General features: G+C 41.4%; 1 gene segment (V, D, J or C); it reads left to right on the forward strand.

Moving 5' to 3' along the window:
- Positions 1-4688: 4688 nt before the first annotated feature.
- Positions 4689-5000, forward strand: LOC138096952 (T cell receptor alpha variable 19-like). The segment is given in 1 exon segment: positions 4689-5000. A coding segment is annotated over 1 exon segment (312 nt).
- Positions 5001-15164: the final 10164 nt, after the last annotated feature.

The raw sequence follows: 15164 nt of genomic DNA on the forward strand, positions 1-15164 counted from the left end.
GAATCCACACCCACCTGAAGGTAAGCACTGCCTTCCTCCCTGACATCCTAGAGTCCTGCACACTGGGTGCTGGCCACCTGAGCACTGGGGGTTCACATCTTAATAAAGAGGACACAGAAATGAAGGGGGAGATGAAAGAACAAAAACGAATCTTAACGGTGGGGGAAGAAGTATTCTAGCAGGTTTTATTTCCCTGGTGGTAACTGTATCAGCTCTCTATTTCCAGTCTGATTCCTCATTTCATGTATTGGGGTCCAGGCTAGTGGGAGTACAGTCAGGGCATAGGATTTTTTTTTTTTTTTTTTTTTTTGCTTCCCTGCTCCTCAATCAACTGAAAGCAATTAAAGTTAGGAATTGTGTCTGATTTTTGTTTCCACATTGTAGACAACCCTGTCAATTTCCAGAATGAATGCTGAAAGCTAGGGATTCCTGAAAATGCACAAGAATTTAATAGAATCTAGGTGATCTGCTGAGCCAGAGAGTCCTGCCAGCATGATAATTTCAACTCAAGATGCTAATTTTAGGTGGAGGGTTGGTTCAGTGAGTAGGACTCTGCACTCACATTGCAGGAGGCCCAAGTTCGATCCCCGGTCAGGGAACTAGATCCCACATGCCTAAAATAAGACCTGGTGCAGACAAGAAACAAAGAGACAGAACAGGCCAGCAAACAGATGTGCATTAAAAATGATCCCAGTTTTGGTAAGAACTAACAAAATTCATTTTAACAGGTGAGAAAATCTCTGTAGGTGAAAAAGGCACATTTGATTGTTCTTGAGTTCATCTGACTGAGTCACAACCATTGTTACTGGATTGACAGCGCAGCCTTGAAAGCCCGTGTAAGGCAGCCTCCCAGCTGTCTGCTGCCACACGTTCCCAGGCCTCAGAATTGTGTATGTTAGTAAAGAACGACGGCAACAAGTCTTACCATAATATAGTCAGACTTTGCATAAAATAAACCCTATCCTAGAGAAAAGAACAAGCTATGAAATGACCCCAAAAATCTTCTGCTGGGTTCACTTCACTAGCACAAATAATTGCACAGCAAACCAGACAAATGGGCTGACAGACACTGAGCAAACAGTGCTTTCCATAGAGATGTCTGAATCCTTAATAAAACAAATAAATAGAAGACAGATGAACACCACGTGCACATGCCTCTGGAATGAAGAGTGCCGGGCTAACATATTAAGCATCTAAACTTGACATTCTAAAAAATACTTAGTAGACTTAAAACAACCATGTGATGAGAAGGGAAACGATAGTGTTTGTGTTTCAAGAACCAAGGTACCTAATTAAGGCCACCTGTCTCTCATGAAGCTAAAGGCGTAAGGTTGCCGTCATCCAAGGATGGTCCGACTCCCCTGTGTACACTCTCCCCCCACAAGCCCTGCCTTGTGCTTTCTCTCTCTCTCTCTCTCTTTGTCAATATTCCTCCTCTCCTTTACTGAGGTCCACAATTTTTAGGTATTTCAGGATCTCCGTTTTCCTATTCTGTCTCAATCCCACAATGAGACAGCTGCACCATTTTTGGTAAATCCCTCATGCACTGGTGCCTGGAAGCTGCCTCCATCAAGGAAGCTGGGCAATGTTAGTGCTCATCTCATCTGTTTTCCTTATCTCTGTGCTCCCTGATGTTCAAGGTCCAAAAATAGTCTTCCAATTGGAAGATCAACTCTACCGTTATCAGTGAAAAAGAAGTCACAACTTTTATTGTTTTACAAATCTGTCATTCCATGATAAATCAGGATAATAAATTTATCACTTAACTACACATTATTTGACACCTGCCTTAGATAAAATTTTCTCCATGGCATGTTGACAGAGTCAACATGAATATAACTACTTCAGAGAAATGGCTTGGGTTGAGGAGGAAGCACTTTCCATACAGAGGGATCTTTCTCTGACCCACGGGAATCAGAGACACAAGGAAGGAACCACTGACTATTCCGTCTAGAAACTGTAACTGGGGTTTCTTGTGAAGCTAGAGATACCTGTACCATGCAAAAAACTATGGAAGTAATAATAGAATATTTCGCTAAGCACGCTTATGTTTAGGACTCTCTTCTTAGGGTCCTGTCCCATTCTCTTGTATGTACCCCACAAGCTATTATCAGGAGAAATAGGTCAGACCAGAATGTGGTGCAATTTTCATGATCACCACCAGAGGGCGGGGCTTCCTTCAGATGCGGTTCCTCAATGTATTCAGGAGCTGATTTCACTTGCCTACTTTGTAGCCACAAGACAGAATATTGCTCTCAGTTTCTGAGCGAGAAGCTTCTGTAACATCCAGATGGAGACTAGATTTGTTAGATTTGTGTATTCCAGGGAACAAGAATCGTTTTCTTTTGCGAACATGCATTCTGCCACTCACTCAGTTCTTCTGATCATCTTAATATTCAGTAAGTAACATTTTATCCTACATATTAATGATTTTTCATTTTTCTATGATTATAGATAAGTTTTATATTACTTTCCTGGCTGAAAACTCCTGTACATTTCTACTGTAACAAAGTGATTCTCTTGTAGGAGGGACCAATGGTGACTCAGTGAGCCAGACAGAAGGCCCAGTGACTGTCTCAGAGGGGGCCCTCATGACCCTGAACTGCACTTACCAGGCCACTTATTCGAATCCCTATCTTTACTGGTACGTCCAGCATCTCAACAAAGCTCTTCAACTCCTCCTGAAGGGCTCGGCGAGAGACCCAATGCCAAAGAGTGAAGGTTTTCAGGCCACTCTTGTTCAGAGTGACAGGTCCTTCCACCTGCAGAAACGGGCAGTGCAAGCATCAGACTCGGCTGTGTACTACTGTGCTCTGAGTGACACAGTGACACAGGGCTGCTGGGGGAGCCGAGCACAAACCCCAGGGGAGCAGGAGACTGAAGTCAGGAAGAGGTATATTCTCTCCTTGATCAGAATTTAGTTTACATTTAGAGTTTTTCAGGAAAACCAATCAAGCTCAGGTCTAATCCTAGAAACTTAGTAGGTTGGAAATTGCTCTACAGGGATAATAGGGTGGATGTCAGTCTTAAAGAAGACCCAAGCTCCAATCCCCAGAAGCACTCCTGTTCAGCCGGAAAGATTCCTCTCTTCTCTAGACTGACTTTTTAAAAAATCTATTTTTCTCATAATCTAAGATGGATATTAGATGCCACAGAATTAATAATTCATTTAGAGAAAAGGAATAGATGATTAAAAGCCACATCACCTGAATCATAATCATAAAGCAACACAGAGGTGCCAAACAAATCACACACCAGTCTGCATGTGGCTGAAACGTAACGCTGTTAAGGTGCTGTTTCCGGTGAAAGCCTTTGAACTGGAGCTGCTGCAGCCCTGGGATGAAAAAGGGTTTGTGACTTTTGAGTGGCCGTGTTTCTTTTATTACTTATTTGTTTATTTAGTTTTGGCTCAGCTGGGTCTTTGTTGCTGAGCTCGGGCTCTCTCCAGCTGCAGTGAGTGGAGGTTGCTCTTCACTGCAGTGTGTGGGCCTCTCAGCACGGCGGCTTCTCGCTGCAGAGCACAGGCTCCAGGGGCGGCGCGCGGGCTCAGGGGCTACATTTCTGATACAAGGAAATAAGAATGCATGGTCTGGTGAGCTCGTACTCATTTTGACTACAGGGTGGATATTTAAAAGCAAGATTATTTTAGCACACATTATTGATTACTGTTAGACACATAAAGCTGGACAAATTTTGTCCACCAGGAAACTTGCTATGATTGCATTAAACAGACAAGGAACTTTATCCAGCATAAATTTCCCCAGAAACCCATGCCTTGGAGTGTAGGAAGAAAAGTTATGATGATTGAGAGTAAACAGTTTTATCTTTCTGTATTAAAGAAAAACTTGCCAGCTTATTTCACTATAGATTTTGGCTGCAGATCCCTCCCCCCAAAAAAGAGCTATACAAAGATGGACGACTATTTGTTCTCAGAGCTCACTATAATCATAATAAATTGTTTTTGTCACAAAACGTATGTCTACCCTAGATGCATCGACTGAATATGCCTGCAGCCCTGATGTAGTTGTTGTTAATTACAGCATGGCAACCCACTCCAATATTCTTGCCTGGAGAATCCCATGGACAGAGGAGCCTAGTGGACTACAGTCCATGGAGTCACAAAGAGTCAGATATGACCAAGTGACTTTCAAGTCTAAATGGGCAGGTTACAGTCACCAAGCACATCAACGAGCCACGGCATGACACAGGCAAGCTGACGTCAGCCAGTTATGCTTCCTGCTCTGGTGCAGAAGCACCTCACAGCTCAGTCACTGTGCGTGTGCCCGGCAGGCACAGGTCAGGCATCTCCACCCGGATTTGAGAGGGAACACAGAGCATCTCACTCAGAGGAAGAGCGTCCAGCATGGGGCTCCCTGGCCTGCTCAGAGCTGTCATAGCCTCTGTCTGCCTTGGTAAGGCTGGTAAGGATGACCGCAAACACTCAGCTCTGCTCAGCTCCCATGTGTAGAGGTAGGGCAGGTTATTATAGTCTGTTGGGGTTTAGGAGAGTTGCTTAACTGGCAGAGGAATGAGAACTCTTAATCCTCTGTTTGTTCCTTGAAGCCCTCTGAGTTCCACCAGGAGAATCAGCCTCTTCCTTTCTGTCTCTGTCTCTCTCTCTTAAATATATATATATATATATATATATATATATATGTTTTTTTTTTTTCTTCTCTCTAGGATCCATCATGGCCCAGAAAGTAACTCAAAATCGGTCAGAAATTTCTGTGCTGGAGAAGGAGGATGTAACCTTGAACTGTGCATATGAAGCTAATAGCTATACTTATTATTTATTCTGGTACAAGCAACCACCAAGTGGGGAAATGATTTTCCTTATTCATCAGGAGTCTTACAATGAGCTGAATACAACAAAAGGTCAGTATTTTTTGAACTTCCAGAAAGCAACGAGTTCCATCAGCCTCACCATCACAGACTTACAGCTCGAGGACTCAGCGGTGTATTTCTGTGCTCTGAGAGACCACAGTGATGCCGCTGCCTGAGGGAGCCTCACAGAAACCTCAGCTGTTAACATGTGGAGTCCCCCAGCTATGAACACCTTAGTGAGATTCTTGGTTAGGACAGGAGAAGGTATGGGGGTTAGAAGTGAAAACCTCACTGCTAAGAAAATGCTATCTTTGGCTCAGAGAGCATATCTTAAAGTGTCATTCAGCAAAAATACCTTTATCTTCAATTCTTTATCTTGCAGAAGATTGTTTGCCATTTTTTTAATTTAAAATAGTGACTTTATTAAAGTATGAAATTTGGCTTTAAAAAATTCAATAGAATTTGACTAAATCTGCATCTGAGTTGTCAGAGTTTTAGGTTCACTGCACAAATATTTATGCATTGCTAAGTCTGGCCATCATGTGGATCTGAAATATCTCTGAAAGGACACTTCTTGGACCCTCCCTGTGCCCTGCCTCACCTGTGCCATGAATGACTTGGAATGATGTGCATAGAGTAACTGTTACCACAAATCTTCACCCCAAGGAGAAATGAAACCCTACAGTTTGCTCAGAACTAACCTCATCACCTGGTCGCATTCCCTATGTGTGATTACAAAGTTATGTATGTGTAAGGTAGAAAAAAGAATATGCAAAGAAGGAATGCTAAAGACAAAATAACACCAATTTTACTAGTCAAAAAAACCTCTATTAGAGATTCATACCTCATAGGATATTTCTAGTCTGAATTTTTACCTGACAGTATATTGTGAAATAATTATTTCACAACATTATTTACAGGTCAACATCACACATTCTAATGGTGATATTCCAATGTGTGATTTTATCATACTTTTGGGCTAATTCATTTTACTAGCTTTTTAGATTGTTTTACTCACTGTAGTAAACAATACTGGAATAAACACAAGGTATTTGGTGGTTTTCTTGACGACTCCTAGGAGTTTGATAGGAGTTTACCATTAAATCTTTCTGATGTGGCTCCCTGCTCATTTCTGTGACCATAGAGAATAGAGCATCTTCACTCTGCAATTACTAAACAGTCATATTTTCCTTGTTTCACAAAATTCTTTTATACGAAGGCTTTGCTTCATACTTTAGTCCCAGTTAACTCCAGATGGCTTCAGTTTTGGATGATTCCACACCACGCATGTGCAGAGTAGCTGGCATGTAACATCTAAAAGAGTTGAGTCTCTGCACTGTTGCTTGGTGATACCAGGTGGGAATTAACCTAGTAGGTTTGCCTTCATCTGGAATTCCAAAAAGGAAGATACTCTTCCTTGTGTAAGGATTTTCTACCCTTATTGTACAAATAACAATGATCCCAATAAATAGCAACTTTCCAGAAAAGAAAGTATAAGTGTGTGTATGTGTGTGTGTGTGTGCGACACGCATGTGTGTGAAGGAGGAGAGATGAGAGAGAGAGACAATAGACTTACGTAGCCAAGTCATCAAGTAATTAACTAGTTAAAAGAGTCGAATTTTGTAAAACGCATTGGAAGGAAGTAAAGTCATCTAGAGACCAACTTTTAATGAAGAAAATAGATGTAAGCAGTTTCAAGGAATAAATCAAACGCGTGAAAGAAGAAAAATGTATCCTAGAACTGACTCTTTGCAACCCCATGGACCATAGCCCACCAGCCTCCTCTGTCCATGGGATTTCCCAGGCAAGAATACTGGAGTGGGTTGCCATTTCTTTCCAGGGAATCTTCCCGACCCAGGGATTGAACTCGCGTCTCCTGCATTGGCAGTCAGATTCTTTACCACAGTAAAGTGAGAGAAGTTGTCATTGCAACCTAACGTGAGCTTCAAAATCCTCCAGACTCCAGGGGAATGTTTCAAACTCTCTGAGTCAATCCTTTGAATCTCCTCTAACTTGAGGAAGATGGAGAAACACACCAGCACAGCTTCACTTTGTTCCCTTTTGTTTGTAATAGTTTTAAAATCTATTTGGCTGTGCCCGCTCTTAGTTGCAGCACATGGGATCTAATTCTCTGTCTGGGGTCAACCCCAGGTCCCTAGCCTCGGGAGTTCAGCGTCTTAGCCACTGTACCACCTGTGAAGTCCCTATTTATTCTAACTCTTTAGTGAATTATCAGTTTTCTCATGTATCATTACTGTGCAGAATAGGCTAAGGAAAGTTAAAGAGTGGCTTATATATGTTTTGCAAGTGTCTTCAAGCTTGTATCGTGGTCTCTCTCCGTGTGTTCTCATCTACTGCAGGCTGTCTTCAAAGCCCAAGACAAAAGGGATGTTGCAACTAATATGCTTTTGTGTATCTACGTCTATATCTATAATTATGTATTGTATTTTTCAGTTGCTCAGTCATGTCCGACTCTTTGTGACCTAATGGACTGCAGAACGCCAGGCTTCCCTGTCCTTCACTATCTCCCAGAGCTTGCTCAGACTCATGTCCATTGAGTCAGTGATGCCATCCAACCATCATCATCCTCTGTCATCCCCTTCTCCTTCAATCTTTCCCAGCATAATGGTCTTTCCAGTGAGTCAGTTCTTCACATCAGGTGGCCAAAGTATTGGCGCTTCAGCTTCAGCATCAATCCTTCCAATGAATATTCAGAACTGATTTCCTTCAGGATTGACTGGTTTGATCTCTTTGCACTCCAAGGGACTCTCAAGAGTCTTCTCCAACTCCACACTTCAAAAGCATCAATCCTTCTTTATGGTCCAACTCTCACATCCATACATGACTACTGGAAAAGTCATAGTTTTGACTATATGGACCTTTGCTGGCAAAGTAATGTCTCTGTTACGACTATAACCGTGAGCTCCATAGGGTCAGGAAACGTGAATGCATTGTACATTACACAGTACATAGCACATAGTGGTTACACAGTAAATATTGGTTGACTGAAGAAGAACAATTAATTCATAAAATCAACAGATATAGAGCTTCTACCCTTTGGATGCTGTTAGGTAATTGTGGATCTATTATTTCTAGCAGTTCATTTCTCATCCCCATAAGAATACTTCTATTTATATGTATCATAAGTTCCCTTTCTGTTTGAACAGATTTTCTTCATATGGTACTATTTTCAGGCTTGCAATTAAATTAAATGGTCTCCCTCCTGTTGGCATAGACAGAGCCATCTTAATCACCTGAGTGAGTCTATAGTAAGGTATATAGACTTGTTCTCTGGTAAACTTGGAAGTCCCTCATATCAGTGATTCTTCTAGGTTTCAGCCAATGTTAATGTACCCCTGTATTATCTCTTTTCTGCTTTCATCTCTAGACTTTTTAATCTTTGAATTTTAGCCTCAAATATTTACTTGCTGTGGCTAAAGATATGAATCCTATTAAGCTAAGGATGGTAGTGGGCAAGGAGGGAGCAGTGGTCCAGGTTGAAAGGAAGTCATAGTTACCTTAGTTCTCTTTGAGTCCCAATACTTTCCCTTTCCATCCTAATTTCTAGGGTTCAAAGGAAATGAGCTTTGTGTAGCAGGTATTCTCCATACACTAGATACTGCCCATGAGTATAATTGCATGGTGTCACTATCCGTCTCTATTTACCTTTACCGTTGCCAGGACTTTTGCTGCTTCTTTGTATATTTTTTCTTTCAAATCTAAAGATCTAGTTTAGGGATAAACACTCCTACCACTGGGAGTCCTAGCCTAAGACAGGAAAAATGCCTTGTCTCTAATTTCTAGTTTCTGTTTTCAAGGCCTGACTTATTTTGATCAAGAACAATTTTAAGCTCCTGGATTCACAACCCTCAAGAAAATTTTTAGAAAGCGTTATCCTAAATTATAATATTTGTATTAAAAAAATTGATATTTAAAAGACTCTGCCCCTGGGACAGTAGAAAGAAGAATCATTACATCCTTGGAGAAATGAGCTGTTTGACCTTGGAATGCTGTCTGTGAAAACAAGGTCCATGGAAGCCTGTAATTTTCTCAAAAAGTAATAACAGAAAGAGGGAATTTTCATTCTTGGAACAATTTGTAAAGAATATTCTCTTCTTCAAGAAACTCATGCTCAATTATAGGAAAGAAGTTATAGACAAGAAAGGAGATTCTGACTTTTAGCTCAGTTTGATGACTTAAAGATTGATAGGCATTTTTCTCAGAGAACTTTAAAGTTAAAGAAATGTGAATGTTGGAAGAGATTACAGTTATCTTCAATCATAAGACAAATGTAACCATTATCTGAATCTATACTAGAAAGCATTACCCTATAATACATGATGGAGGATTTCAGAGGCGATGAATTGAGAAGGGCTTGGCTTTTTACTACAATTTTAACTTTACTCTTTAGGTGGAGAAATCACAGTAAGTATAAAAAGGGAAAGCCACAGGCTCAAAGTACAAATTTTTTCTCACTCCCCTATGAGAAGTCTTCAGTCCACATTTTGGTTATGTTACTTTGAACTAGTTACTTGATAACAGCGAATAGGTAAAGGCTGGAACAAAGATGATGACACAGCCCCTTTAAAAATTATTTTAAAATATATACATTATAAAGGTTAACTCAAAATGGATCGTGGACTTAAATGTAAAATATAAAATTATGCAACTCTAAAAAAAAACGTAAGAGAAAAACTTCAGGCTTGCAGCTCAGTAAATCTTAGATCTGACACTGAAAGCATGATACACTCACACACACATGCACACACCAAACTGAATCAACATTAAAAACCTTTCCTCTGTAAAAGACCCTGTTAAAATACGAAAAGATAAGTTATAGAACTGGGGGTGAAAGTGAAAGTCGCTCAGTCATGTCCGACTCTTTGTGACCCGTTGGACTAGACAGTCCATGGAATTCTCCAGGCCAGAATACTGGAGTGGGTAGCCTTTCCTTTCTCCAGTGAATCTTTCTAACCCAGGGATCGAACCTAGGTCTCCCGCATTGCAGGTGGATTCTTTACCAACTGAGCTATGAGGGAAGAAAATGAGCCTTGGACTCGAACAGGTATTTCACCAAAGAAGGGATATACAGACTGCAAATCAGCACCTGAAAAGATGTTCAACAACATTAACCATCAGAGAAATGCAAATTAAAGCCACAATGAAGTATCACTACACAAATCTCAGTGGTGCTAAAATAAAAAATAGTGATAACACAAAATTCTGGCAAACATGGGAAAAGCTCAATCACTCACAAATTGCTGATGAAGATATAAAATGAAACGGGCATTCTGGAAAATAGAAACTTGGCAGTTTCTTATTAAGCTAAACATGGAATCACACATCTGGACACTTATTCTAAATAAATAAAATATTTTATTCACATAAAAACTTGTACCTGAATATTCATAACAGCTTTATTCACAGCAGCCGAAATGTGGAAACAACCCAGTGTCCCTCAGGGGTTACCGGCTAAGCAAACTGTGGCGCCTCTATACCATGGAATGCTACTCAGAAATAAAAAGACCAACACGCTGGACACATACAGTGACTTGGATAGATCTCGTGATTTTACTACTTATGCTAAGTGAAAAAAATCTCATAGGTTACTTCTATGTAATTCCATTTCTAGGGCATTGTTGTTGTTTAGTTGATAAGTCATGCCTGACTTTTTGCAACCCCATGGACTCCCTCCAGGCTCCTCTCTCCATGAGATTTCCCAGGCAAGAATACTGGAGAGGGTTGCCATTTCCTTCTCCAGAGGATCTTCCTGACCCGAGGATTAAACCTGCATTTCCCGCCTTGGCAGGCAGATTCTTTTACCATTGAGTCACCAGGGAAGCCACTCTATGACATTACTAAACAAGAAAATTGTATGGACGAAGAAAGGCTAGTGATTGTCTGGGGTTAGTGATTAGGGAAGGTGGTCAGTGTGGCTGCAAAGGTGTGCATGGCCTCGGGAAGTCTTGTTATGATGAAACAGTCGTGCATCTAGATTGTGGTGATGAACCTACATGTAATATCCATGAATATGTGACTCTGTACGTGTGTAACCTGTACATGTGATATCCATGAATACGTGACTCTGTACGTGTGTAACCTGTACATGTGATATCCATGAATATGTGACTCTGTACATGTGTAACCTGTACATGTGATATCCATGAATACATGACTCTGTATGTGTGTAACCTGTACATGTGATATCCATGAATACGTGACTCTGTACGTGTGTAACCTATACATGTGATATCCATGAATGCATGAATCTGTACTTGTGTAAAATTGAATAGAGCCACACACACACATCCACAAATGACTGTATGCAAAACTGAGGAAATCTAAAAATTGGAACCTGTGGATTTTACTAATGTTAATTTCCTGGTTTAGATACCATGGAGGAGACCAGATAAGGAGTACACAGAGCCTCCTTGTACATTTTTGGAAACTTCCATGAATCTATTCAGTTCAGTCGCTCGGTCGTGTGATTCAAAATTGAAAGTATTTTTAAAATGACATGCAATTTCCATAATGTTCGCAACTGTAAATCATCTCTTGAGCTTCGTTACACATCCCTCATCCAGCTCCTGGATTCAGTTAGTGTCTATTCTACAAAAAGCTCCTGCATTTATCTTGCAGTTATCTTTCTCATCTTCTTTCTGAGATACACCTTCAGAAACAAAGAAAAGCTGCCTTCTAAATAGGATTGTAAGAGAGCTTGCTAAGTGTGGTTAAAATGAATTAAATCAAAGGATGCTAAAATGGATATAATTTAGTTCAATGACTTTTAAATCACTGAGAAATTACCAAATTTTCAAATAAAAGGTCCAAGAACAACAAACTCCAAACACTGTTACTGTGAGAACTTCCGTGCTGCTTATTCTTTCTTGTCGCTGAGGGGGTAAAGGGTCAAGTGACATCAGAGCAGTGCGGGTGAGAGCTGATGCTCTTTTTCCACATTGAAGCTGATGGGGTTGGGGCAGAGCGTGTTGTTCAAACAAGTCTTAAGAGAGCTCCTATAAATGGTGGTCAACTCCACAACATAGACACACGTTCAATGGCAAAATCCAGTGGGTGTCATAGAACAAAGCACATTAAGAAACGCTAGTTTTGCTGTACTTATCTTCTGCGACCCACTCTGCCCTGTGACTTTCTGACCTGTCTGATGTCTATATCGGAGAGCTCTTCTTTCCCTCTGCTATGATCGCCCGTTCTGTTCTCCCAAGATCTATCAAGTTCTTGACCCTGAGTTTTAGTTATGCTTGGTCCCTGAAGCCAGGCATAAAATTATTTGAAGAAATGGATTTCTTAACTTATATTCCCAATTCTCTGCCAAACAGGTTTCCAGTCAGATGCACAACTATCCTATCCCTCTGCTTCCCTCAAAACTCTAGTCTCTTTAAGGTCTCACTGTGAGATTCTTGTGTACCGTAGAGGGAGACACAATCCATCACAACTATGCCACTGCTACTAAGTCCTTTTAGTCGTGTCCGACTTTGTGCGAGCCCACGGACTGTAGCCTGCCAAGCTCCTCTGTCCATGGGATTCTCCAGGCAAGAATATGGGAGTGGGCTGCCATGTCCTCCTCCAGGGACCTTCCTGACCCAGGGATTGAACCCATGTCTCTTGCAGCTCTTGCACTGGCAGATGGGTTCTTTACCAGTAGTGCCACTTGGTAAGCCCCATTACACTGATGCTTGGGCTCAACTCCTATAACCCTTGGTAGCAGTTTACCTTTAAAGTACATTCAAGGAACAATGACATGATTAAAACTGCAGGCAGAGAAGGCTTTTCTGATTACTGAGTTAGACCTATGTACTGTGGCCACCAACATAAAAGATGTCCCTCCCTCAATATTTGTCTTTGTAGGTGGCATAGTTGGTCCTGTGAGATGTTTGTGTCTGTGACCACCAGGTGGCAGTGATTCCATTCCTTTCATTTTTCCAGTGCCTTAAAAGTCAAAAGCATGACAGCTACTAGAGAATTTGCTCGTGATTGGCTGAGCCCGGAACAGAAAGGCTCTCCTGTGCATTAGAGAAGAACTAAGACACAGGAGCAGCTCCTCAGGGGAGAAGATTTGAATCATTAAGATTGCATCAAGAGTGAGATGGTAGGATGGAGAACATGCTGGAATGTGCATTCATAGTCTTGTGGCTGCAGCTTGGATGTAAGTTGCAGGTTAAGAGATGGGACCCTACGGGCACGTTTTCCCAAAGACGGGGAGGAGAGAGAGAGGAGTTTAGACACTGCTCATCCCAGGCTTTGTGTTGGAATTTTTAAGTACTGCTGAACTGAAAGCTTTGTGTTGTTTCTGATTTTGTTTTCCTGAACAGGGTTGAGAGGTGAAGACCGAGTGGAGCAGAGTCCTCAGACCCTGAGAATCCAGGAGGGGGACAGTCTCAGTCTCAACTGCAGCTACACTGTCAGCCGTTTTAGCGGGCTACAGTGGTATAGACAAGATCCCAGGAAGAGCCCTGAACTCCTCTTCCTTCTTTACTCAGTTGGGGATGAAAAGCAGGAAGAAAGACTGAGAGCCACCTTGTTAAAGAAGGGAAGTTCTCTGCACATTGAAGCCCCCAAACCCGAAGACTCAGCCACTTACCTCTGTGCTGTGGAGACACAATGCTCCCCAGGCACCTGCAGATTGTACCCAAACCCTGAAGCTGGGTTTCTGGAAGGGTGTCTTTGCTGTTTTCCTCCCTCCTGAGCACCCAGAGCCTCTTCCCAAGTGGTCCCATGGAGAATGAACTCTTGTGACGCAGCCAGACAGCAGGGATTACTGGGCATTCTGTCCAGGATCCTAGACAGTACGCCCCATGTGCCCATGGATCAGTCTGCTCTTTCAAACAGCCCAGAGCTCCCCTCGTGTAGATTCGAAAGGGATAGTGGTGATATGGAGTCTTGGCCCCTTGAAAAGATGCCACAGGAATGTACCTTCTTCCCTGAAATAAATTTTTTGACATTCTCTTGGAATATCTGGCCACATGTGTGTAAGAGAATCTTTCCCATTTTAATACATTCTCGAAGGTCATATCTCCACCAGCCCTATTACTACATTTCTCTTCTCCTTAGTAATCAGTCAGTTGACTCTATGGACTTACTGTCTCCATCTCTTCAAGTCCAGTCCTCCCCTCCTTGAACCTGACTTCTGTGAGCATTGCTCTGAGAGATGTTCTCACTTAAACCAGTGGCTTTGGTGGTGATAAAGCCAATGATTATTTTTCAGCCTCGTCTCATCTGAGATTCTCACTTTCTCATCCTTTTTAAAAATAAAATTTCTTTTTTTAAAATCAAAATAATACTCTCCTTTATTTACATAATCAAACAGCACTCTCTTTTTCTTCTCTCTCTTCCACATAGTCTATTTTTGCCTCCCCAGAGGAACCACTTCTTATTCTCAGGTGATGACACTGACATTTATCTCAACATTCAAAACGATCCTTGGCTTTCTCTTCTCTCTCTCTCTGTAACTGAGGTACAACACATATAATAAAGTGTGTAAAACTGAAGCTTAGAACTCAGTGAAGTTTCACCCTGGTTAATATCTACATGCATAGGATATATTATATCTGGTTTTCTTCACTCAAGATAATATCTTTGCAATTCATTGGTGTCGCTTTGCTTATGTCTTATTTGTTGTTTTTTTTAATTGATGTGTAGAGTTCCTCTATATGAATATCTAACAATTTAATTATCCATCCTCCCAGAAGTAGATATTTGGGTTGTTTGGATTGATTACAGTTTTGTGCTATTGTGAAAAAAGCTGTGTGTGAGGAAAAAAAAAAAAACACAGACTTTTTTTCCTTCTTGTGTAGGGGAAAACCCATCTCTGCCCTATTATGCCCTTCTTTCCTGTGAGTCTCCTTTACTACTTGCACAAAGCATTTCTGATCAGCAAATGTGTTTTTTCCCATACCAACCAATTCTCTGCAATCCTACCTGAGTATCCTATCATTCTAGTCAGTTCTGACACTTTCTACCTGAAAAAAGCATGACAATCAAAAGCCCAAGTGATCAACTGTGCTTCTGAACAAAAGATTGTAGATAGAAGATTCCCCAAATAAGACAAAACCAAACCGAACCCTGGGCTCAATTAATTCGCTAGAGTGACTCACAGAATAAGGAGAAATATTTCACTTATTTTTACCTGTTTATTATAAAAGGCTGTGATAAAGGATACAGGTGAATATCCGGATGGCAGAGGCGTGTAGGGTCAGGTTTGTGAGGGGAACTGTAGAGCTTCCGCGTCCTCTCCAGGGACCACTCGCCCGGCACCTCTGTGTGTTCACCGACTGAAAGCTCTTCAGTAGGTCTGGGGTCTGGGCAGTGGTCCTACCAGG

Source organism: Capricornis sumatraensis, chromosome 2 (assembly GCF_032405125.1).
Source record: "Capricornis sumatraensis isolate serow.1 chromosome 2, serow.2, whole genome shotgun sequence".
Lineage (NCBI taxonomy): Eukaryota > Metazoa > Chordata > Mammalia > Artiodactyla > Bovidae > Capricornis > Capricornis sumatraensis.